The 24,638-nt window shown below is 35.1% G+C and overlaps 1 protein-coding gene across 3 annotated transcripts in view; it reads left to right on the forward strand.

Annotated features, from left to right (window-relative positions):
- Positions 1 to 24,638, forward strand: part of VPS13A (vacuolar protein sorting 13 homolog A) — a 257,157-nt gene that overhangs the window by 77,498 nt on the left and 155,021 nt on the right. For all 3 annotated transcript variants that reach the window (XM_060102349.1, XM_060102347.1, XM_060102348.1), the window contains exon 23: positions 2,832 to 2,970. In XM_060102349.1, coding sequence (XP_059958332.1) covers positions 2,832 to 2,970 — 139 coding nt within the window. The remainder of the gene's footprint in view (positions 1 to 2,831; positions 2,971 to 24,638) is intronic.

A 24,638-nucleotide genomic window follows, 5' to 3' on the forward strand; every position in this document is an offset into this window, starting at 1 on the left:
CAAAGGATTAATCTCCAAAATATATAAACAGCTCATGCAGCTCAATATTAAAAAAACAGACAACCCAATCCAAAAATGGGCAGAAGACCTAAATAGACATTTCTCCAAAGAAGACATACAGATGGCCAAGAAGCACATGAAAAGTTGCTCAACATCACTAATCATTAGAGAAATGCAAATCAAAACTACAATGAGGTATCACCTCACACCAGTTAGGATGGCCATCATCAGAAAATCTACAAACAACAAATGCTGGACAGGGTGTGGAGAAAAGGGAACCCTTTTGCACTATTGGTGGGAATATAAATTGATACAGCCACTATGGAGGTTCCTTAAAAAACTTAAAATAGAATTACCATATGACTCAGCAATCCCACCACTGGGCATATACCCAGAGAAAACCATAATTCAAAATGACACATGCACCCCAATGTTCATTGCAGCACTATTTACAATAGCCAGGTCATGGAAGCAACCTAAATGCCCATCGACAGACGAATGGATAAAGAAGATGTGGTACATATATACAATGGAATATTACTCAGCCATTAAAAGGAACGAAATTGGGTCATTTGTAGAGAAGTGAATGGACCTAGAGTCTGTCATACAGAGTGAAGTAAGTCAGAAAGAGAAAAACAAATATCGTATATTAACGTATATATGTGGAACCTAGAAAAATGGTACAGATGAACCGTTTTGCAGGGCAGATGTAGTGACACAGATGTAGATAAGTGACTTATGGACACCAAAGGGGGAAAGTGGCGGGGGGTGGGGTTGGTGGTGGGATAAATTGGGAGATTGGGATTGACATGTATACAGTGATGTGTATAAAATGGGTAATTAATAAGAAACTGCTGTATAAGAAAATAAATTAAAAAAAATTTTTTATTGAACTTTTTGGATAATAGCCCTTTATGAGTTTTATGTTTTGCAAATATTTTCTCCCACTCTGTGGCTTGTCTTCTAATTCTCTTGGCATTGTCTCTTGTAGAGCAGAAGTTTTAAAAGTTTTTTGGCCCCGGCATGTGGGATCTTAGTTCCACGACCAGGGATCAAACCTGTGCCCTCTGCAGTGGAAACGTGGTGTCTTAACCACTGGACTGCCAGGAAAGTCCCAGGAGTTTATAATTTTAACCAAATCCAGTTTATCAATTATTTTTTTCATAAATTGTGCCTTTTTGTTGTATCATAAAAGTATCTAAAAAGGTCATCTAAGTTTTCTTTGATTTATCTTTTTGGAGTTTTATAGTATTGCATTTTAAATTTAGGTCTGTGATCCACTTTGTATTAGCTTTTGTGAAGGGTGTAAGGCCTGTCTGAATTAATATTTCCATGTGGATATTCATTTATTCCAGCACCATTTGTTGAAGACAATGTCTTTGCTCCATTAGTTTGCCTTTGCTCCTTTGTCAGCGATTCAGTAGACTATATTTATGGAGGTCTGTGTCTGCACTCTCTATTCTGTTCCATTGTTCTCTTCCATTGATCTGTTTGTCTATTCTTTTGCCAGTAGCACAGCGTCTTGCTTACTGTAGCTTTACAGTAAGTCTTGAGTCAGGGAATATCAACCCAGTATTATGTTGGCTATTCTGGGTTTTCTGCCCCTCCATTTAAACTTTAGAATCAGTTTGTCAATATCCATTAAATAACTTGATGGGATTTTGATTGTGATTGCATTGAATCTATTAGATCAGTTTAGGATGAACTGACATCTTGACAGATTGAATCTTCCTACCCTTATATGTGGAATATTTCTTCATTTATTTAGTTCTTTATTTATTATCAGAGTTTTACAGATTTCCTCATATAGATCTTGTATTTATTTTGTTAGATTTATACGTAAGTATTACTTTCTTGGGGTGCTAATGTAAATGGTATTGTATTTTTAATTTTAGATTATACTTGTCCATTGTTGGTATATGAGAAAGTAATTCACTATTACATGTTAACCTCATATCCTACAACTTTGCTGTATTGGCTTATTAGTTTCAGGAATTTTTTTCTAGATAATTTACATAGATGATCATGTCATCTGTGAACAAAGACAGTTTTATGTCTTCTTTACCAATCTGTATGCTTTTTGTTTTCTTGGCTTACTGCATTTAAGGACTTCCAGTGTGATGTTGAAATGGAGGGGTGAGAGGGAAATCTTTGTTTTGTACCTAATCTTAGTGGGAAAACATTTGGTTTCTCACTATTAAGTATGGTGTGTGTTGTAAGTTTTTCAAAGATATTCTTCATCAAATTGAGGTAGTTCTTCTAGTTTACTGTGAGTTCTTATGGTGAAAGGGTGTTGGATTTTGTTACATGCATCTACTTATATGATTGTGATTTTTCATTCAGATCTGATTTTTAAACCTGGTTTTAAATATATAATCTCTCGGGCAAGTTACTTGTACTTGCCAACCTTAGTTTCCTGATAGGAACCATGTACATATGGGAACTTATAAGAAACAGTGAGCAGAAATAGGTTGTCTGCCTCATAGGTTGTGAGAATTATTTATGATAATGCATATCAAGTGTTTTCCTTAATGCCTGTCTGTAATAAACACTTCATAAATTGTGATTGTCAAATGGCATTGGCAAGATAGTAGAGGGATAGTAAACATAATAACAATGGAAAATAAGCCTTTGAAAAATAATGATGTTAGTTCAGCTGATGAGATTGGTTAATAAGGTAAAATGATGGGAATTTGACTGTAGATTGTGAGATAATTTGTCCCATGGACTGTATAGATAATATTTAGTACTTAAAATCACATTTTATTATTCTTAGATAATTTAAGATGAACAGTCATCTTTTTATAATGATTTCTGTCTTTTTGGAACAGATTCAAGATTTCTGGAAACTTACCACTGGTTTCTTTACGAATCTCAGATAAAAAACTGCAAGGGATATTGGAATTGATTGAAAGCATCCCAAAACCCCCACCTGCAACTGAAGTAAATGTCCCTGTCAAACCATTTCAGGTAATGTATTTTCAAAATTAATGAAAGCACGAATTAAAAAAGAAAATTCCACAAACAGTATTTGTAACAGCCACAGAAATTTTGGGTAAAACAATTGAATTCATTGTGAATAGACTTTTAAATTACATACTGAAAGACAGAACGATGAAATAGTAAAAGGTGCAAATAGTAAACAAAAGAATGAAATAATAAGTCTACCTTTCTTCACTTTTCCAGTCTCTCTCCTCAATGGTTAACTACTGCTTCTCTAGTTTTTTGAAAATGTTTATAGCATATACTAATACACACACATAGAGACATGCATGTCTCTGTGTGTATATGTATGTCTGTGTTTATATTCTTATGTTCCTAAAATTTTCATAAATAGGATCATTATACTTACGGTTTTGAATCGGTATTTTTTTCACCATTATTATCATATATGTTATGTACCTTAGAGCTATTTACCTATTAAGCACATACGGATCTGCCTTTTTCTTTTTTATGGTGATACAGTATTGAATTGTGTGAGTGTACCATCCTTTGCCTGATGTAATGGCATCTTCTTCTGATCAGTGTTCATATTGTTATGACTGTTTTTAGTTATAAAAAAAACCACTGCTTTGAACTTCCTCGTTACATGTATTTGAGTATATTTTTATCCATTGCATATATTTCTGGTAGTGGTATTGTTGAGTAAAATATGTGAATTTAATTTTTTTCAAAAATTTTTTATTGGAGTATAATTGCTTTACAATGTTTTGTTAGTTTCTGCTGTACAATGAAGTGAATCAGCTATGTGTATACATCTATCCCCTCCCTCTTGGACCTCCCTTCCACCCCCACCCCCATCACACCTATCTAGGTCGCTGAGCTTCTATGCTTTATAGCATGTTCTCACTATCTGTTTTACGCATGGTAGTGTATATATGTCATTCCTATTCTCGCAATTCATTCTACCCTCTCCTTCCCGCATTGTGTCCCCATGTCCATTCCCTACATGTGCATCTCTATTCCTGCCCTGCAAATAGGTTCATCTGTACAATTTTTCTAGAGTCCATATATATGCGTTAATATATTGTATTTGTTTTTTTCTTTCTGGCATATTTCACTGTGTATAAGACTCTAGGTCCATCCATATCTCTACAGATGGGAACTCTCCTTCACTGTCAGTGGGAATGAAAATTGGTACAACCACTATGGAGAACACTATAGAGGTTCCTTAAAAAACTAAAAATAGAACTACCATATGACTCAGCAATCCCACTACTGGGCATATACCCTGAGAAAACCATAATTCAAAGGGACACATGTACCCCAATGTTTATTGCAGCACTGTTTACAGAGCCATGACCTGGAAACAACCAAAATGTGCATTTTATATTTCAATGAACTTTGCCAAATTTCCTTTCTCAGTTGAGTACTACTATTTAGTCCCACCAACAGTAAATATTATTTCTCTGTTTCCCTATTCTCATTAGTCTTGAGTATTAACAAATGTTAAAACAATTCTATTAAATGAAAATTTTATCTTCTGGTTTTGGTTTACATTTCTTTATGAGTAAGATAGGACTTATTTTCCTAAATTTATTGGTTATTTGAATTTCTGCTTTTGAAAACTGCTGTTTATGTCTTTTGTTGGGTTATGGTTTTCCAATTAAGGAAATTATCATTGCTTGTTATTACAGATACTTTCCCCCCAATTTGTTTTTTTATTTGGTACATTTATTTTTGCCATGCTGAAGCTTTTACTTTTTGCATAGTCAAAATTACTAGATTTTTTCCTTCATGACTTACGTGTTTTGTACCTCTAAAATATCCATTCATGTTTTTCTCTTTTTTAAATTCTACTTTCTCTTTTCTTGTTTAACTTTTCTTTTGAAATAATTTTAACCTTATAGAAATGTTGTAAAAATAGTGCAAAGAACATTTTTCCTCAAAGCATTTGAGAGTAAGTTGCTGACATGTTGTGCCACTACATTGAACACTTTAGTGTTTTACAATATTTTCTCATAGTCTGTTGTTGAGATTTTTATTTTCTTTTTAAAAAAGATATATATTTTTTTCTCTAGTCATCCATTTTATACACATCAGTGTGTACATGTCCATCCCAATCTTCCAGATCATCACACCACAACCCCCACCACCCCGCCACTTTACCCCCTTGGTGTCCATACGTTTGTTCTCTACATCTGTGTCTCAATTTCTGCTCTACAAACCGGTTCACCTGTACCATTATCTAGGTTCCATATATATGTGTTAATATACGATATTTGTTTTTCTAACTTACTTCACTCTGTATGACAGTCTCTAGATCCATCCACGTCTATACAAATGACCCAATTTCATTCCTTTTTATGGCTGAGTAATATTCCATTGTATATATGTACCACATCTTCTTTATCCATTCGTCTGTCGATGGGCATTTAGGTTGCTTCCATGACCTGGCTATTGTAAATAGTGCTGCAATGAACATTGGGGTGCATGTGTCATTTTGAATTATGGTTTTCTCTGGGTATATGCCCAGTGGTGGGATTGCTGGGTCATATGGTAATTCTATTTTAAGTTTTTTAAGGAACCTCCATAGTGGCTGTATCAATTTATATTCCCACCAATAGTGCAAAAGGGTTCCCTTTTCTCCACACCCTGTCCAGCATTTGTTGTTTGTAGATTTTCTGATGATGGCCATCCTAACTGGTGTGAGGTGATACCTCATTGTAGTTTTGATTTGCATTTCTCTAATGATTAGTGATGTTGAGCAACTTTTCATGTGCTTCTTGGCCATCTGTATGTCTTCTTTGGAGAAATGTCTATTTAGGTCTTCTGCCCATTTTTGGATTGGGTTGTCTGTTTTTTTAATATTGAGCTGCATGAGCTGTTTATATATTTTGGAGATTAATCCTTTGTCAGTTGCTTTGTTTGCAAATATTTTCTCCCATTCTGAGGGTTATCTTTTCGTCTTCTTTCTGGTTTCCTTCGCTGTGCAAAAGCTTTTAAGTTTCATTAGGTCCCATTTGTTTATTTTTGTTTTTATTTCCATTACTCTAGGAGGTGGACCAAAAAAGATCTTGCTGTGATTTATGTCAAAGAGAGTTCTTCCTATTTTTTCCTCTAAGAGTTTTACAGTGCCCGGTCTTACATTTACCTCTCTAATCCATTTTGAGTTTATTTTTGTGTATGGTGTTAGGGAGTGTTCTAATTTCATTCTTTTACATGTACCTGTCCAGTTTTCCTGGCACCACTTATTGAAGAGACTGTCTTTTCTCCACTGTATATCCTTGCCTCCCTTGTCATAGATTAGTTGACCATAGGTGCGTAGGTTTATCTCTGGGCTTTCTATCCTGTTCCATTGACCTATATTTCTGTTTTTGTGCCAGTACCACATTGTCTTGATTACCGTAGCTTTGTAGTATAGTCTAAAGTCAGGGAGTCTGATTCCTCCAGCTCTGTTTTTTTCCCTCAAGACTGCTTTGGCTATTCTGGGTCTTTTGTGTCTCCATACAAATTTTAATATTTTTTGTTCTAGTTCTGTAAAAAATGCCATTGTTAATTTGATAGGGATTGCATTGAATCTGTAGATTGCTTTGGGTAGTATGGTCATTTTCACAGTTTTGAGTCTTCCAATCCAAGAACATGGTATATCTCTCCAACTCTTTGAATCATCTTTAATTTCTTTCATCAGTGTCTTATACTTTTCTGCATACAGGTCTTTTTTCTCCCTAGGTAGGTTTATTCCTAGGTATTTTATTCTTTTTGTTGCAGTGGTAAATGGGAGTGTTTCCTTAATTTCTCTTTCAGATTTTTCATCATGAGTGTATAGGAATACAAGAGACTTCTGTGCATTAATTTTGTATACTGCAACTTTACCAAATTAATTGATTAGCTCTAGTAGTTTTCTGGTGGCATCTTTAGAATTCTCTATGTACAGTATCATGTCATCTGCAAACAGTGACAGTTTTACTTCTTTTCTAATTTGTATTCCTTTTATTTCTTTTTCTTCTCTGTCATGGCTAGGACTTCCAAAACTATGTTGAATAATAGTGGTGAGAGTGGACATCCTTGTCTTCTTCCTGATCTTAGAGGAAATGCTTTCAGTTTTTCACCATTGAGAATGATGTTTGCTGTGGGTTTGTCATATATGGCCTTTATTATGTTGAAGTAAGATCCCTCTGTGCCCACTTTCTGGAGGGTTCTTAGCATAAATGGGTGTTGAATTTTGTCAAAAGCTTTTTCTGCATCTACTGAGATGATTGTATGGTTTTTATTCTTGGTTAGTATGGTGTATCACATTGACTGACTTGCCTATATTGAAGAATCCTTGCATCTCTGGGATAAATCCTACTTGATGATGGTGTATGATCCTTTTAATGTGTTGTTGGATTCTGTGTGCTAGTATTTGGTTGAGATTTTTTGCATCTATATTCATCAGTGATATTGGCCTGTAGTTTTCTTTTTTTGTAGTATCTTTGTCTGGTTTTGGTATCAGGGTGATAGTGGCCTCACAGATTGGGTTTGGGAGTGTTCCTTCCTCTGTGATTTTTTGGAAGAGTTTGAGAAGGATGGGTGTTAGCTCTTCTCTAAATGTTGGATAGAATTCACCTGTGAAGCCATCTGGTCCTGGACTTTTGTTTGTTGGAAGATTTTTAATCCCAGTTTCAATTTCATTACTTGTGATTGGTCTGTTCATATTTTCTGTTTCTTTCTGGTTCAGTCTTAGAAAGTTACACCTTTCTAAGAATTTGTCCATTTCTTCCAGGTTGTCCATTTTATTGGCATAGAGTTGCTTATAGTAGTCTCTAAGGACGGTTTGTATTTCTACGGTGTCTGTTTTAACTTCCCCTTTTTCGTTTCTAATTTTATTGATTTGAGTCCTTTCCCTCTTTTTCTTGATGAGTCTGGCTAATGGTGTATCAATTTTGTTTATCTTCTCAAAGAATCAGCTTTTAGTTTTATTGATATTTGCTATTGTTTTCTTTGTTTCTTTTTCATTTATTTCTGCTCTGATATTTATGATTTCTTTCTTTCTGCTAACCTTGGGTTTTGTTTGTTCTTCTTTCTCTAGTTCCTTTAGGTGTAACGTTAGATTGTTAATTTGAGATTTTTTCTTATTTTTTGAGGTAGGCTTGTATAGCTATAAACTTCCCCCTTAGAACTGCTTTTGCTGCATCCCCTAGGTTTTGGATCGTCGGGTTTTCATTGTCATTTGTCTCTATGTATTTTTTGATTTCCTCTTTCATATCTTCAGTGATCTATTGGTTATTTAGTAATGTATTTTTTAGCCTCCTTGTGTTTGTGTTTTTTATGTTTTTTTCCCTGTAATTGATTTCTAATCTCATAGAGTTGTGGTCAGAAACGATGTTTGATATGATTTCAGTTTTCTTAAATTTACTGATGCTTGATTTGTGACCCAAGATGTGATCTATCCTGGAGAATGTTCTGTGCACACTTGAGAAGAAAGTGTAATATGCTGGTTTTGGATGGAATATCCTATAAATATCAAATAAATCCATCTGGTCTATTGTGTCATTTAAAGCTTGTGTTTTCATATTAATTCTGTTTGGATGATCTGTCCATTGTAAGTGAGGTGTTAAAGTTCCCCACTATTATTGTGTTACTGTTGATTTCCTCTTTTAGAGCTGTTAGGCGTTGCCTTATGTATTGAGGTGGTCCTATGTTGAGTGCATATATATTTATAATTGTTATATCTTCTTCTTGGATTGATCCCTTGATCATTATGTAGTGCCGTTCCTTGTCTCTTGTAACATTCTTTATTTTAAAGTCTATTTTATCTGATATGAGTATTGCTACTCCAGCTTTCTTTTGTGTTCCATTTGCATGGAATATCTTTTTCCATCGCCTCACTTTCAGTCTGTATGTGTCCTAGGTCTGAAGTGGGTCTCTTGTAGACAGCATATATATGGGTCTTGTTTTTGTATCCATTCAGCAAGCCTGTGTGTTTTGGTTGGAGCATTTAATCCATTCACGTTTAAGGTAATTATCGATATGTATGTTCCTATTACCACTTTCTTAATTGTTTTGGGTTTGTTTTTGTAGGTCCTTTTCTCCTCTTGTGTTTCCCACTTAGAGAAGTTCCTTTAGCATTTGTTGTACAGCTGGTTTGGTGGTGCGGAATTCTCTTAGCTTTTCCTTGTCTGTAAGGCTTTTGATTTCTTTGTCGAATCTGAATGAGATCCTTGCTGGGTAGAGTAATCTTGGTTGTAGGTTCTTCCCTTTCATCACTTTAAGTATATCATGCCACTCCCTTCTGGCTTGTAGAGATTCTGCTGAGAAATCAGCTGTTAACCTTATGGGAGTTCCCTTGTATGTTATTTGTCATTTTTCCCTTGTTGATTTCAATAATTTTTCTTTGTCTTTCTTTAATTTTTGTCAATTTGATTACCATGTGTCTCCACATTTTTCTCCTTGGGTTTATCGTGCCTGGGACTCTCTGCGCTTCCTGGACTTGGGTGGCTATTTCCTTTCCCATGTTAGGGAAGTCTTTGACTATAATCTCCTCATATATTTTCTCGGGTCCTTTCTCTCTTCTCCTTGTGGGACCCTATAATGTGAATGTTGTTGCATTTAATGTTGTCCCAGAGGTCTCTTAGGCTGTCTTCATTTCTTTTCATTCTTTTTTCTTTATTCTGTTTTGCAGCAGTGAATTCCACCATTCTGTCTTCCAGGTCACTTATCCGTTCTTCTGCCTCAGTTATTCTGCTATTGATTCCTTCTAGTGTATTTTTCTTTTCAGTTATTGTATTGTTCATCTCTGTTTGTTTGTTCTTTACTTCCTCTAGGTCTTTGTTAAACATTTCTTGCATCTTCTTGACCTTTGCCTCCATTCTTTTTCCGAGGTCCTGGATTATCTTCACTATGAGTATTCTGAATTCTCTTTCTGCAAGATTGCCTATCTCGATTTCATTTAGTTGTTTTTGTGGGGCATTATCTTGTTCCTTCATCTGGTACAGAGCCCTCTGCATTTTCATCTTGTGTCTCTTTGTGTGAATGTGGTTTTTGTTCCGCAGGCTGCAGGATTGTAGTTCTTGCTTCTGCTGTGATTTTTATTTTCTTAACAGTCTCTTTGAAGAGCAGAGGTTTTACGTTTTGACCAGCTTATCAGTATTTTCTCGTAGGGATGAAGCTTTTTAAGTCATATCTCTGAAATCTTTGCCAAACGCGAAGTCAGAAAGATTTTCTCCTGTGTTTGATTCTAGAAATTTTGTAGTTTTAGGTTTTATATTAAGTTCTGTCAAACAGTTTGTGTTAATTTTTTTAAATGGTGTACCTGATGAGTGATCTTTCTATCTTTACCTTTGTAATACTGTCTGTTTCTGTTTCACTTGTTGAAAAGACTTTCCTTCTCCGTTGAGTTGAGTCTGTTTCTGACTCTGTTCTTCTCCAAAGATTTTTGCGTCTCTTCCTTTGATCTGTGTCTATCCTTTCACTGATACCATACCATTTTATTTCTATGTACATGGTCAGTCTTTATTTAATCCTCTTCTTCAAGATATTAAGGAGAATTTCTGTGACAGTCTTGAGTCTGCTTCTCCCACCAGCTTTATGCTATGCTGAGAGCACCTCTAAGTCCTTTTGGGCTTACTGTATATTGCCTTTTATACTTTTATTTATTTATTTTTCTTCTTAAGCTTTCTTTACATTTTAGAAAAAGTACTGTGTAACTGTTTATTTCTCCCTTAGTTATCAGCAGTGCCTGAGAGGACTCTTCCTCTCTGGGCTTAATCTCTCCTATATATCAAGAGAGTCTCAGGCACATGATCTGTACTAGATCACGTTCCTTTTTAAAATCAAATGCATATATAAAAATACACAGAGAATAACTATTTAATATGTCTCCTTATACTGAGTATCTATTATGTGCCAGGCCACACATTTGGCAAAGGATTTTTCTCTAATGGTATCTATTGTTTATATACTCTAGATTTTTGCATATTTTATCTTTAATCCTTATCACAATCCAGCAAGTTAGATGTTAGGGTCATTATTTTGCCCAGGAAGCAGACTCTTAAGGAGGTTAAATATTATGCCTAAGATCATGTAGCTTGTAAATAGCTTACTGAGGCAAATTTGAATTCAGGTTTCTTTTTTTTTTTTTTCCTCCCTTTTTAAAACAAATCTATAGCTGATGTTCTTCCTGCTTTTATCCTGCTGGTTTCTGTATAGATGACTGCCTCATCTGAAGGTGCTCTGCTTTTTCTTTTTTCCAAGTTTCCTAAGAAAGTTCAGTACAAAACAGTAGATCTTAAGTAAAAGTTTTGATTTAATTTGAATGGTTTTACAGGTCAGATGGGAAAAATTTTTTTAAACAAAGAATTGCCCCTACATGAATGCTTGTTTGGCTTGTCTCAAAAACAACGTTTCAGACACAAACTTTTAACCCCTGAATATCTTTTGAAGCTGGATGTTCTTTTTCACTTTCTGCAATAGATGTTTTAAAACAATTTTATTTCAGCTTTATTGAGGTATAATTCACAAATAAAATCGTAAAGCATTTAACATGTACACTGTGGTGATTTGATATACGTATACATTGTGAAAGGATTTCCCCTATCTAGTTAACAAACACATCCCAATACCTTACGTAGTTAACTTTTTTGTTTGTTTGTTTGTTTTGGTGTGAACATTTCACCATTTCATTTGACGAGCAAATTTCAATTACACGACATAATGTTGTCAACTGTAGTCACTATGTTTAACACTAGATCCTGAGACCTTATTTATCTTATAGCTGAAAGTTTGTACCCTTTTACCAACTTCTCCCTATACTCCCCACCATCCTCCAGCCTCTGGAAACCACGTTTCTACTCTCTGTTTCTATGAGTTTGACTTTCTTTGTCTTTTAGATTCCACATGTAAGTGATTCCATGCAGTATTTGTTTTTCTCAGTCCAGCTTATTTCGCTTAGCATAGTGCTCTCAAGGTCCACCTATGTTGTCACAAATGGCAGGATTTCCTTCTCTACAATGGCTGAACGATATTCCATTGTATACCTATACCACATCATTATCCATTCATCTGTTTGATGGACACTTAAGTTGTTTCCACATCTTGGCTATTGTGAATAACGCTGTATTGTCCATGGGAGTGCAGATATCTATTCAGTATCCCGTTTTCATTTCTTTGGGATAAACTAGGGATGTGAGATTGCTGGTTCATATGGTAGTTTCTAGTTTTAATTATTTTGTGGAACCTCCATACTGTTTTCCATAGTGGCTGCACCAGTTTACACTCCCAGCAATGGTGCATAAGAGTTCCCTTCTTTCCACATCCTCGCCATTGCTTGTTATCTCTTATCTTTTTGGTGATAGCCATTTGATGATAGGTGTAAGGTGATACCTCCTTGTGGTTTTGATTTGCATTTCTCTGAAAACTAGTTAGTTGAGTTCCTTTTCGTGTAATTGTTGGCCATCTGTATGTCTTCATTGGAAAAATATCTGTTCTGCCTGTTTTTAATTAGATGATTATTATCATTATTATTATTTTGCTGAGTTGTGTGAGTTCTTCATGTATTTGGGATATTAACCCTTTATCACATATAGGATGTGCAAATATTTTCTCCCATTCTGTATGTTACCTCTTCATTTTTGGTTGATGGTTTCCTTTCCTGTGCAGAAGCTTTTTTTTTTTTTTTTTTTTTTTTGTGGTACGTGGACCTCTCACTCTTGTGGCCTCTCCCGTTGCGGAGCACAGGCTCCGGACGCGCAGGCTTAGCGGCCACAGCTCACGGGCCCAGCTGCTCCGCAGCATGTGGGATCTTCCCGAACCGGGCCACAAACCTGTGTCCCCTGCATTGGCAGGCGGACTCTCAACCACTGCGCCACCAGGGAAGCCCTGTGCAGAAGCTTTTAATTAATTAATTAATTAATTTATTTATTTGTTTTTTAAATTTTTGTTGAAGTATAGTTGATTTACAATGTTGTGTTAATTTCTGCTGTACAGCAGAGTGGTTGAGTTATACGTACATATATTCTTTTTCATATTCTTTTCCGTTATGGTTTACCACAGTATATTGCATACAGTTCCCAGTAGGACCTTGTTGTTTATCCATCCTATATATAATAGTTTGCGTCTGCTAATCCCAAACTCTCAATCTTTCCCTCCCCCACCTCCTCCCCCTTGGCAACCACAAATCTATTCTCTATATCTGTGAGTTTGATTTGTTTCATAGATATGTTCATTTGTGTCATATTTTAGATTCCACATATGTGATATCATATGATATTTGTCTTTCTCTGACTTAGTTTACTTGGTATGATCATTTCTTGGTCCATCCATATTGCTGCAAATGACATTATTTCATTCTTTTTTATGGCTGAGTAATATTCCATTGTATATATATCCACATCTTCTTTATCCATTCATATGTCAATGGACATTTAAGTTGTTTTCATATCTTGGCTGTTGTAAACAGTGCTTTTGTGAACATAGGGGTGCCTTTATCTTCTCAAATTATAGTTTTGGCTGGGTATATGCCCAAGAGTGAGATTGCTGGATCATATGATAACTCTATTTTTGGTTTTTTGAGGAACCTTCATACTGTTTTCCATAGTGGCTGCACCAATTTGCATTCCCACCAACAGATTTTTAGCTCGATGTAGGCCTTTTTGTTCATTTTTGCTTTTATTGCCTTTGCTTTTGGTGTCAAATCAAAAAAATCATCTCCAAAACCTGTGTCATGGAGCTTACCACCTGTGTTTTTTCCCAAGAGTTTTATAGTTTCAGGTCTTACATTCACATCTTTAATCCATTATGAGTTAATTTCTGTTTATGTTGTAAGGTAGTAGTCCATTTTCATTCTTCTGATATGGCTGTTCAGTTTTACCAGCACCATTTATTGAAGAGACTATCCTTTCCTCAATGTATATTCCTGGCTCCTTTGTCAAAAATTAAGTGATCATAGGTGTGTGGGTTTATTTCTGGGCTCTCTATCTCGTTCCACTGACGTCTGTGTCTATTTTTATGCCAGTACCATACTATCTTGATTAGTATAGCTTTGTAACATAGTTAGAAATCAGAGAGCATGATGCCTCCAACTTTCTTCTTTCCCAAGTTTGCTTTGGCTGTTTGGGGTCTCTTGTGGTTCCATACAAACTTTAGGATTGTTTTTTCTATTTCTGTGAAAAAGTCATTGGAATATTGGTGGGAATTGCATTGAATCTGCATGTTGCTTTGGGTAGTATGGACATTTTCATAGTATTAATTATTCCAGTCCATGAGCACTGACTATCTTTCCGTGTATTTGTGTCCTCTTCAGTTTCTTTCATTAGTGTCCTATAGTTTTCAGTGTACAGGTTGTTCACTTCCTTGGTTAAGTTTATTTCTAGTTTTTTTTGGGTTTTTTGTTTGTTTGTTTTGTTTTGTTTTGCGATATGTGGGCCTGTCACTGTTGTGGCCTCTCCCGTTGCGGAGCGCAGGCTCCAGACGCGCAGGCCCAGTGTCCATGGCTCACGGGCCCAGCCGCTCTGCGGTATGTGGGATCTTCCCGGACCGGGGCACGAACCCATGTCCCCTGCATCGGCAGGCAGACTCTCAACCACTGCGCCACCAGGGAAGCCCTATTTCTAGGTATTTTATTCTTTTTGATACAATTGTAAATGGTAAGTCTTTTGTAACCAGGTTGTTTGCTTTTCTAAAATGGTTTTGACTAATTTTTTGCATTCTCTGTAACTTTATGAATCACCTCTTCAATTTTTATAAGAAAATTCTGTTGGGATTTTGATTGGGATTATATTATCAATTTGGGGAGAATTGACATTTTAACTATTGAATTTTTCAGTTCACTAACATGTATCTCTTCATTTATTTAGGTCTTTTAAAGTTTTTTATCTTTGTTTTGTAGTTTAAGCATACTTTTGCTACACATATTCTTCTATTGTTATGGACTGACTTGTGTCCTCCCAAAGTCCATACGTTGAAAGCTTAATGACTGTATATAGAGATGGGGCCTTTAAAGAAGTGATTAACTTAATATGAGGCCGTTAGAATAAGCCCTTATCCAGTCTGACTGGCTTCTTTATAAATAGGAAATTTGGACACAGAAAAAGACACGAGGAATGCACATGCACAAAGGAGAGACCATGTGAGGGCAGAGCAAAAAGGTGGATATCTGCAAGCCTATGTGAGAGCCTCAGTCATGTCAGCACCTTTTATTTTGGACTTTTTAGCCTCTAGAACTGTGAGAAAATAAATTTCTGTTGTTTAAGCCTCCCAGTCTGTGGTCTTTTGTTACGGCAGCCCTAGCAAACCAATACAGATTTTGGTACCAGAAAGTGAGGAATTGCTGTAACATATTTAAATATGTGGTAGTGGTTTTAGAATTGGATAATGGGTAGAGGCTGGAAGAATTTTGAGGCAAGGTGATCGTTGTTATAAAGTAGCAAAGAATTTGACTGAAATACTTTCTAATATTTTGTGGCAGGTAGGTCTTATAAGTGATGAACATGGATATTTAATTGAGGAGATTTCTAAACAGAATGTTGAAGACACGGTCTTGTTTTTTCTAATTGCTAATAGTAAAATGGGAAAGGAGGGATACATTTTGAAGAAGAAATTGTTAAGCAAAAAGGAACCAGAACTTACAGATTTAGAAAATGCTCAGCCTATGCTTATTGCAAAAAATGAGAAAGTGTGTTAACAGAAAGAACAGCAGGGTGTTACTGGACAAGCATTTGATAAAAAGACTAAGGTTGTGACTCATAGATTCAATCCATCATCTCAGCAGAAGTCAGGAATAGAGATGGGATTTCTGATCTTTTACATTAAAAAATATAAAACTAAAATATAAATTTAAAAATGGAAAAACCTGACCTTTGGACCATAAAATGGTCTGTCTTGGTGAATATTCCACGTGCATTTGAAAAGAATGTATTTTGTTGTTGCTGGGTTAAGTGTTCTATAAATGTCACTTAGTATAATTAGACTGGTAGTGTTGTTTCGGTCTTCTGTATCTTATTGATTTACTGTTTGTCAGTTAATGAGAGAGGAATATTGATGTCTCCAATTATAGTTGTGGATTTTTCCAGTTGCCTTTCATTTTTGCCAGTTTCTACTTTATGTATTTTAAAGCTTTTTTTGTTGAGTATGTATGTGTTTAGGATTGTTACTTTGCCTTGCTAATCCTTTTTTACTTTGTAATAGCTCTTACTATTCTTAGTGATATTCCTTTTTCTGAAGTCTACTGTATCTGATATTAATATAGTCACTCTGGCTTTCTTTTTTCTTTCTGTAGAATTCTATTTTCTAATCGTTTAAACTTTTAAATTGAGGTAAAATTCACATAACTATCAAAGTGTGCAATTCAATCGAATTTTGTTTTATTCACAATGATGTGTGACCTAATACTAAAACATTTCCATCATCCTAAAGAAAACCCTGCCTCTGTTAAGTAATTATTCTCTATTCACCCTCCACTCCACAAGCCCCTAGCATCCACCAGTCTGCTTTATTTTTTTCTGTGGATTTACATATTCTGGTTACTTCATATCAGTAGATTTATAAAATATGTAAACTTTTGTGTCTTGCTTCTTTCACTTAGCATGATCTTTTTGAGGTTCATTTGTCTTGTAGCATGTGTCAGTGTTTATATACACACACACATATAAATATATAATGGAATATTTTATATGGATATAAATATATAAAATGGAATATACACATGTAAAATGTGGCATATATGTGACATAAATGCCACCTTTTATTTATACATTCATGCATTGATGGACATTTGGATTTTTTTCACCTTTTACCTATGACGAATAGTATTGCTATGGACATTTGTGTGTATTTGTTTGCATCCTTGTTTTTTTTTTTTTTTTTTTTTTTTTGCGGTATGCAGGCCTCTCACTGTTGTGGCCTCCCCCGTCGCGGAGCACAGGCTCCGGACGCGCAGGCCCAGCGGCCATGGCCCACGGGCCCAGCCGCTCCGCGGCACACGGGATCCTCCCAGACCGGGGCACGAACCCGTATCCCCTGCATCGGCAGGCGGACTCCCAACCACTTGCGCCACCAGGGAGGCCCTGCATCCTTGTTTTATGCTCTTTTGGATATATATATGTAGGAGTGTAATTGCAGGGTCATGTGATAATTCTATGTTTAATGTAAAACTACCAGACTGAAGGAACCACTAAATTGTTCTCCACAGCAGCTGTATAATTTTACATTCCCACTAGCAATGTATGAGTGTTCCAGTTTATCAATATCCTCACCTGCAGTTGTTATTTTTCCTTTTTTGATTATAGCCATCCTAGTGGGTGTAAAGGGATATTGAATTGTGGTTCTGATTTGCATTTCACTAACAACTGATAATGTTGAGCATCTTTTCAGATGCTTGCTGGCCACTTTTTAAAAATCTTCCTTGGTGAAATGTTTTTTCCAGTCCTTTGTCCGTATTTCAGTTGGATTGTTTTCCTTTTGTTGTTGAGTTATAAGTTCTTTATTCTGGATAATCACTGTTACCAGATATATGATTTGCTTAGATTTTCTTTCATTCCGTGGGTTGCCATTTCCCTTTCTTTTTCTTTTTTTATATTTATTTATTTATTTATTTTTATTTTGGCTGCTCTGGGTCTTTGTTGCGGCACGCAGGATCTTTTAGTTGCTGCATGTGGGCTCTTAGTTGCGACATACATGTGGGATCTAGTTCCCCGACCAGGGATTGAACCTGGGCCCCCTGCACTGGGAGTGCGGAGTCTTATCCACTGGACCACCAGGGAAGTCCCTGCCATTTCCCTTTCTTGATAATATCCTTTGATGTATAAGAGTTTTTAATTTTGAAGTCAATTTATCTGTTTTTTTCTTTTGTTGCTTGGTGTCATATTTAAGAATCTATTTCCAAATTCAAGATCATATAGTTTTCTCCTCCTTTTCTTCTATAATTTCATGCTTTTAGCTCTTATATTTAAGTTGTTGATCCATTTTGAGTTAATTATTGTATACAGTGTGAGGTACAGTACCAAACATTCTTTTCATGTTGAAATGTCAACTATGTTATAACAAATGTCTCTGCGTCATTTGTTAAAGAGACTCTTCTTTCTTCATTGAGTGGACTTGGCACCGTTATCAAAAATCATTTGGTCTTAGTTGTATAGATTTATATCTGTACTCTCGGTTCTATTCCATTAGTCAGTGAATATGTCAATATGCCAGTAACACAGTGTTTCAGTTACTGCAGCTTTGTACTAAGTTTTGATATTGGTAGATGTGAATCCTCTGGTTTTGTCCTATATCATGATTGCTGTAGTTATTCAGGCACCTGTAATTTCATATGAATTTGTGGATTGGCTTTTCCATTTCTGCAAAAAAAAATGCAATTGGCATTTTGTTTGAGATCACACTGAATTTGTAGATCACTTTGATTAGTGTTTCCATGTTAAAAATATTGTCTCCATGTCCATTAACACAGGATGTCTTTCCATTCACTGACATCTTTGATATTTTTAGAAATTTGTTGTAATTTTCAGTGTGCAAGTTTTTCAGTTCTTTGCTGTATATTTTTCCTAGATAATTTATTCTTTTTGATGCTGTTATAAATGGAATTATTTCCTAAATTTCCATTTTCGTTCATTGCTGGTACATCAAAACAACAGGTTTGTATGTTAATCTGGTACCCTGTGACTTTGTTGAATTAATTTTTTAGTGTTAGAAGTTTTTGTGGATTCTCTGGGATTTTCTCTATTTAGTATCATGTCATCTGAGAATAGATATAGTTTAATTTCTTTTCAATTTGGAAACCTTTTTTACTTCTCCTTACGTAATTGCTCTGGCTAGAACTTCAGTAAATATGGGATAGCATTAATAAAAGAGAGAATCCTTGCCTTTTTTCCAGATCTTAGTGGGAAAGCTTTCAGTTTTTCACCACTGAGTATGATATTAGCTTGGAGGTGTCCATAAATGCTCATTACCATGTTGGGGAAGTTCTCCTCTACATGTATATTTTTCTGTGTTTTTATCATGAAATGGTGGTGAATTTTGTCAAATGTTTTTTCTGCCTCAGTTGAGATATCATCTGGGCTTTTGTCTTTCACTCTATTAATGTGGTGTTTTTTAGTAATTTTTTTTAATGTTGAGTTACCTTTGGTTTCCTAGAATAGATTCCATTTGGTTCTGGTATAATAACCCTTTTAATAGGCTTTTGGATTGGGTTACTAGTATTTTGTTAAGGATTTTTGCATCTATATTCATAAGTTATATTATTCTATAACTTTTTGTGTGGTGTATTTGCTTGGCTTTGTTATCAGGCCTAAGAGACTGGGTTAGGGATGTTCTCTTCCATTTACTTGAAAAGGAAGGTTTTAATTCTTCTTTAAATGGTGGTAAACTTTGCCACTGAAGCCTTATGACCTTGGTAGAGTTTTGGTTACTGATTCAATCTCTTGTTATAAGTCTGTTTAGAGTTTGTTTTTGAGTCAGTTTATGTAATTCATGTCTTTCTAGGAATTTGTCTATTTCATCTAGGTTATCCAATTTGTGGGCCTACGATTTTTCATAGTATTCTTTACAGTCCTTTTTATTTCTGTAAATTTGGCTGCAGTGACTTCAATTTGATTTCTGATTTTAGTTACTTATGTCTTTTCTTTTTGTCTCAGTCTAGCTGAAGGTTTGTCAGTTTTGTTGATTTTGTCAAGAGCCAAGTTTTGATTTTGTTAATTCTGTTGCTTTTCTCTTCACTATTTCATTTATCTGCTCTAATCTTTATATTTCTTTACCTTTGCTAGCTTTTTGTTTAGGTTGATCATTTTCTAGCTCCTTGAAGTATAAAGTGAAGTTATTGATTTGAAATCTGTCTTCTGGTTTTTTGGGGTTTTTTTTGCGGTACGCGGGCCTCTCACTGTTGTGGCCTCTCCCGTTGCGGAGCACAGGCTCCGGATGCGCAGGCTCAGCGGCCATGGCTCACAGGCCCACCCACTCCGCGGCGTGTGGGATCTTCCTGGACCGGGGCACGAACCCGTGTCCCCTGCATCGGCAGGCAGACTCAACCACTGCGCCACCAGGGAAGCCCTGTCTTCTGTTTTAATGTTTGCTTTTATAGCAGTAAATTTCCCTCTGAGCACTGATTTCAAAGTATCTCATATTTTTTCATATGATGTCTTTTCATTTTCCTTTATCTCAAAGTATTTGTATATTTTCTTGCTATTTCTTCCTTGATCCATTGATTTTTTAAAGTTTTCTTTAATTTCTGTATATTTGTGAATTTTCCACTTTCCCTTCTGTTGTTGATTTCTAGCTTTAATTATGGTTGGAGAAGACACTTCATATGATTTCACTCTTTAAAAAATTTTGACACTTGTTTTGTGGCCTGCCACATGGTCAACCCTGGAAAATGTTCTACATGTACTTAGGAAGAATGTATATTCTGCTGTTGTTGGCTGGATTGTTCTGTGTATGTCTGTTATGTCTAGTTGGTGTATGGTATTGTTCAAGTTCTATATTTATTGATTGATCCTCTGACTAGATATTCTATTCTTTATTGAAAGTGGGCATAATTGAAGTTTCCAGCTATTATTGTGGAACTTTCTATTTCTCCTGTTTTGTCATTGATTTGTCAGCATATTTTGGGACTCTACTTTTTGGTGTATATATGTTTATAATTATTATATCTTCCTAATGAATTATCCCTTTTGTTATATATGATGACCTTTTTGTCTTTTGTTACAATTTTTTTTAACGTCTTTGGTAGAAATTAGTATAACCACCTCTGTTGTGATTACTGTTTTCATAGAATATCCTTTTCCATCCTGTCACTGTATTTGGATCTAAAAGGAGTCTCTTATAGACAGCATATAGTTGGGTCACATTTTCTCTTATCCATTTTGCCTTTTGATTGGATGGTTCAGTCCATTGACATTTAAAATAATTACTGATTATGAAAGGCATACTTCTGCCATTTTTCTATTTGTTTTCTGTGTATCTTTTACTTTTTGTGTTACATTTTCTCTGTTAATACCTTTCTTACTGCTTAGTTGATTTTTTTGGAGTGAATCATTTTGAATCCTTTCTAATTTCTTTGTATATACTTTTATTTCTCTTTATTTTTTTAAGATTTTTTTTTTGATGTGGACCATTTTTTAAACTCTTTATTGAATTTGTTACAATATTGCTTCTGTTTTCTGTTTTGGTTTTTTGGCCACAAGGCATGTGGGATCTTAGCTCCCTGACCAGGGATCGAACCCACACCCCCTGCATTTGGAAGGCAAAGTCTTAAGCACTGGACCACCAGGGAAGTCCCAGTATATGCTTTTAGTTATATATTTTTTATGGTTACTATGTCAGTTACATTTAACATTCTGGATTTATAAAATTGTGTTTTGGATTGATACCAACTTAACCTCAGTAGCACACAAAAACTCTTTTCTGGGACTTCCCTGGCAGTCCAGTGGTTAAGACTTCGCCTTCCAATGCAAGGGGTGCAGGTTTGATCCCTAGTCGGGGAGCTAAGATCTCACGTGCCTTGTGGCCAAAAAACCAAAACAGAAAACAGAAGCAATGTTGTAACAAATTCAGTAAAGACTAAAAAAATGGCCCACATCAAAAAAACAAAACAGGAAACAAACAAAAATTAAGAAAAAAAAACCTTTTCTAGTACAGCTCTGTATTCCCCCATTAAGGTGGTTTTGTCAAAAGTTGCATCTTGTACATTGTGTGCTCAGTAATGTCGTTATGATTATTTTTATATGTTTTTCTTTAAAGTGTACAGGAAATAGAGTGGTTTTGAAATAAAAATACAATACCTCATTTATTTACCCATGTATTTATCTTTACTGGAGATTTCTTTTCCTTTATATAGCTTTGAGTTACTATCTAGTGTTCTTTTCCTTCAACATAAAGGACTCTGGCGTTTCTTGTTGGGCAAGTATTGTGGTGACACACTCCTTCTGCTGTTGTTTGTCTGGAAATATCTTAATTTTTCTTTCATTATGAAGGACAGTTTTACCAGACATACAAATCTTGGTTGACTTTTCTTTCAGCATGTTAAATATGACTTTCCATTACCTTTTGACCTTCATGGTTTCTGCTGAGCAGTTAGCTGTTAATTTATTGATGAGTTCTAATATGTGGCAACTTGCTTCTCTTGCTTTCATTTTTCTTACTCTATCTTTCAACTGTTTGATTATAATATGTTTTGCTGTTGATCTCTTTGAGTGTATGTTACTTTGAGTTCATTGAATTTGGATTTTTTAGATTCATGTCTTTCATCAAATTTCGGGACATTTTTGGCTGTTTTTTTCAAATAGTCTTTCTGGTCCTTTCTCTTTCTGGTCTTTTGCTGGGATTCACATAATGCATATATTGACTCACTTTGTGGTGTCCCACAGGTCCCTTAGGTTGTGTTCACTTTTCTTTATCTTTTTTTTTAAAAAATAATTTTGACTGATCTGTCTTCATGTTCACTGATTGTTCTGCTAGCTCAACTCTGCTATTGAAATTCTCTAATGAATTTTTATTTCAGTTATTTTACTTTTCAGGTCTGGAATTTGTTTGATTTCTTTTTATAATTTCTACCTCTTTATTGATATTTTCCATTTGTTATGACGTTATTTGCCTGGTTTCCTTTAGCTCTTTCTCAGTGGTTCTTTTTAGCTCTCTGAGCACATTTAAGACAGTTTATTTAAAGTTTCTGGATTTTTTTTTTTTTTGCAGTAAGTCTAATGTGTGTGCTTATTCCTGCACTATTTCTGCTAATTTACTGTGTGCATGGGCCACACTTCATTTCTTTGCATGTGTTATTCTGCTGTTGTAACCAGATAGACAAATTATGAGAAAATACAGACCTATATATTCATTAACATAGATTCTAAAATACTTAGCAAATATTACAATCAAATAGTATGATATTTTAAAAACATAATACACTAAAATACCAAATGCATTTATCCCAGGGCAGCAAAAATGGTTCACCAATCAATGTTATTAAGCACATTTCATTGAATAAAGGCTAACAAATGTGTGATTATCTCAATAGAAAAGGAAAAAACATTGACAAAATCCAACAACCTTTCATGATAAAACTCCTAACAAACTGGGAATATAAGGAAACCCCATCAATGTAGGAAAAACCCATAGCTAATATCATGTTTAATTTGAAAAAGACTGAATGCTTTCCCTGTAATATCAAGTAATAGTGCAAGAATGCCTTTCTTTTTTTTTTTTTTTTACTACTTCTATTCAAATTCATACTGAAGGTTCTAGCTTCTGCAGTAACTCAAGAAAAATAAAGACAGGATGGAAATGAAAAAGTAAAACTATCTTTATTTGCAGGTGACACAATCATTTATGCAGAAAGTCCTAAGGAATGTAGAAAAATACCACTAGTAATAGTGAATTTGTCCAGGTTGCAGGTTATGTCATCAATGTAAATAATAAGCTGTTTCTAAAAATGAAATTAAGAAAAATGTTCCAGGGCCTCCCTGGTGGCGCAAGTGGTTGAGAGTCCACCTGCCGATGCAGGGGATACGGGTTCGTGCCCCGGTCTGGGAGGATCCCATATGCCGCGGAGCGGCTGGGCCCGTGAGCCATGGCCGCTGAGCCTGCGCGTCCGGAGCCTGTGCTCCGCAACGGGGGAGGCCACAACAGTGAGAGGCCCGCATACCACAAAAAAAAAAAAAAAAAGAAAAATGTTCCATTCATAATACAACTAAAAAGAGTTAAGTACTTAAGAAAAATTTAACAAAAGAAATACAAGTCATTTATATCTAAAACTACAGAACTTTTCTGAAAATAATTGATCATGACCTAAGTAAGTGGAGTGATATACATAGTTAAGGATTGGAGGACTGACTGTATTAAAATGATAGTTCTTTCAAAACTGTATAGATTTCTCACAACCCCAATCAAAATACCGAATTTTTCTTCTGGAAGTTAACAAGCTTATAATGTATATATGGAAATGCCAAGGCCATATATTAGCCAAAAAATTTTTGAATAAGAATAAGAATAACACTGGAGGATTTCTAATTCTTGATTTCAAGGCTTATTTTATAGCTACTTTATTCAAGAAAGAGTTGTATTGGCATAAGAATAGACATAAAATAACTGAAGTAGAACAGAATCCAGAAATAAATTCACAATATAGTATATGGTTAATATGTACTTTATTTCTTACAAAGGTGCCAGTGCAACTAAGTGGGGGTAGGATAGTCTTTTCAACAATGGTTCTAAAATAATTAGATTTCCATGTGGGGAAAAAAGTGAACATCAATCTGTACCATATACCATACATGGAATTTAACTTAAAATGGAACATAGACTTAAATGTAAATGGCCAAAGGTATAAAGTTTCTTTAACAAAAAACATAGGAGAAAATCTTTGAACTCTTGTGGTGGGTAAAGATATCTTGGGATAAAAAAGCACAAATACAGAAGAAAAAAAAAATTACACTTCACGGAAATTAAAAATTTCTGCCTTTTGAAAGACATTGTTAATAATGAAAAAGGTTAGCTATCCAACTGGGAAAAATACTTGGAACACATACAACTTACAGAAGACTTTATCCAAAATTTACAAGGAGACCAAGAATCCAATAAGAAATGACAAACAGACGTATGAGAAGGTGTTCAATTTTATTACTCATCAGGAATATACAAAACAAAATCATTTTTTAAATGAATGCCATTGTAAAAACTTTCAGAACATTAAAAATTGAAATTGGGGCAGCATAGTTGTTACTTTTTAGAGG

The sequence above is a fragment of the Mesoplodon densirostris genome, chromosome 6 (assembly GCF_025265405.1).
Source record: "Mesoplodon densirostris isolate mMesDen1 chromosome 6, mMesDen1 primary haplotype, whole genome shotgun sequence".
Lineage (NCBI taxonomy): Eukaryota > Metazoa > Chordata > Mammalia > Artiodactyla > Ziphiidae > Mesoplodon > Mesoplodon densirostris.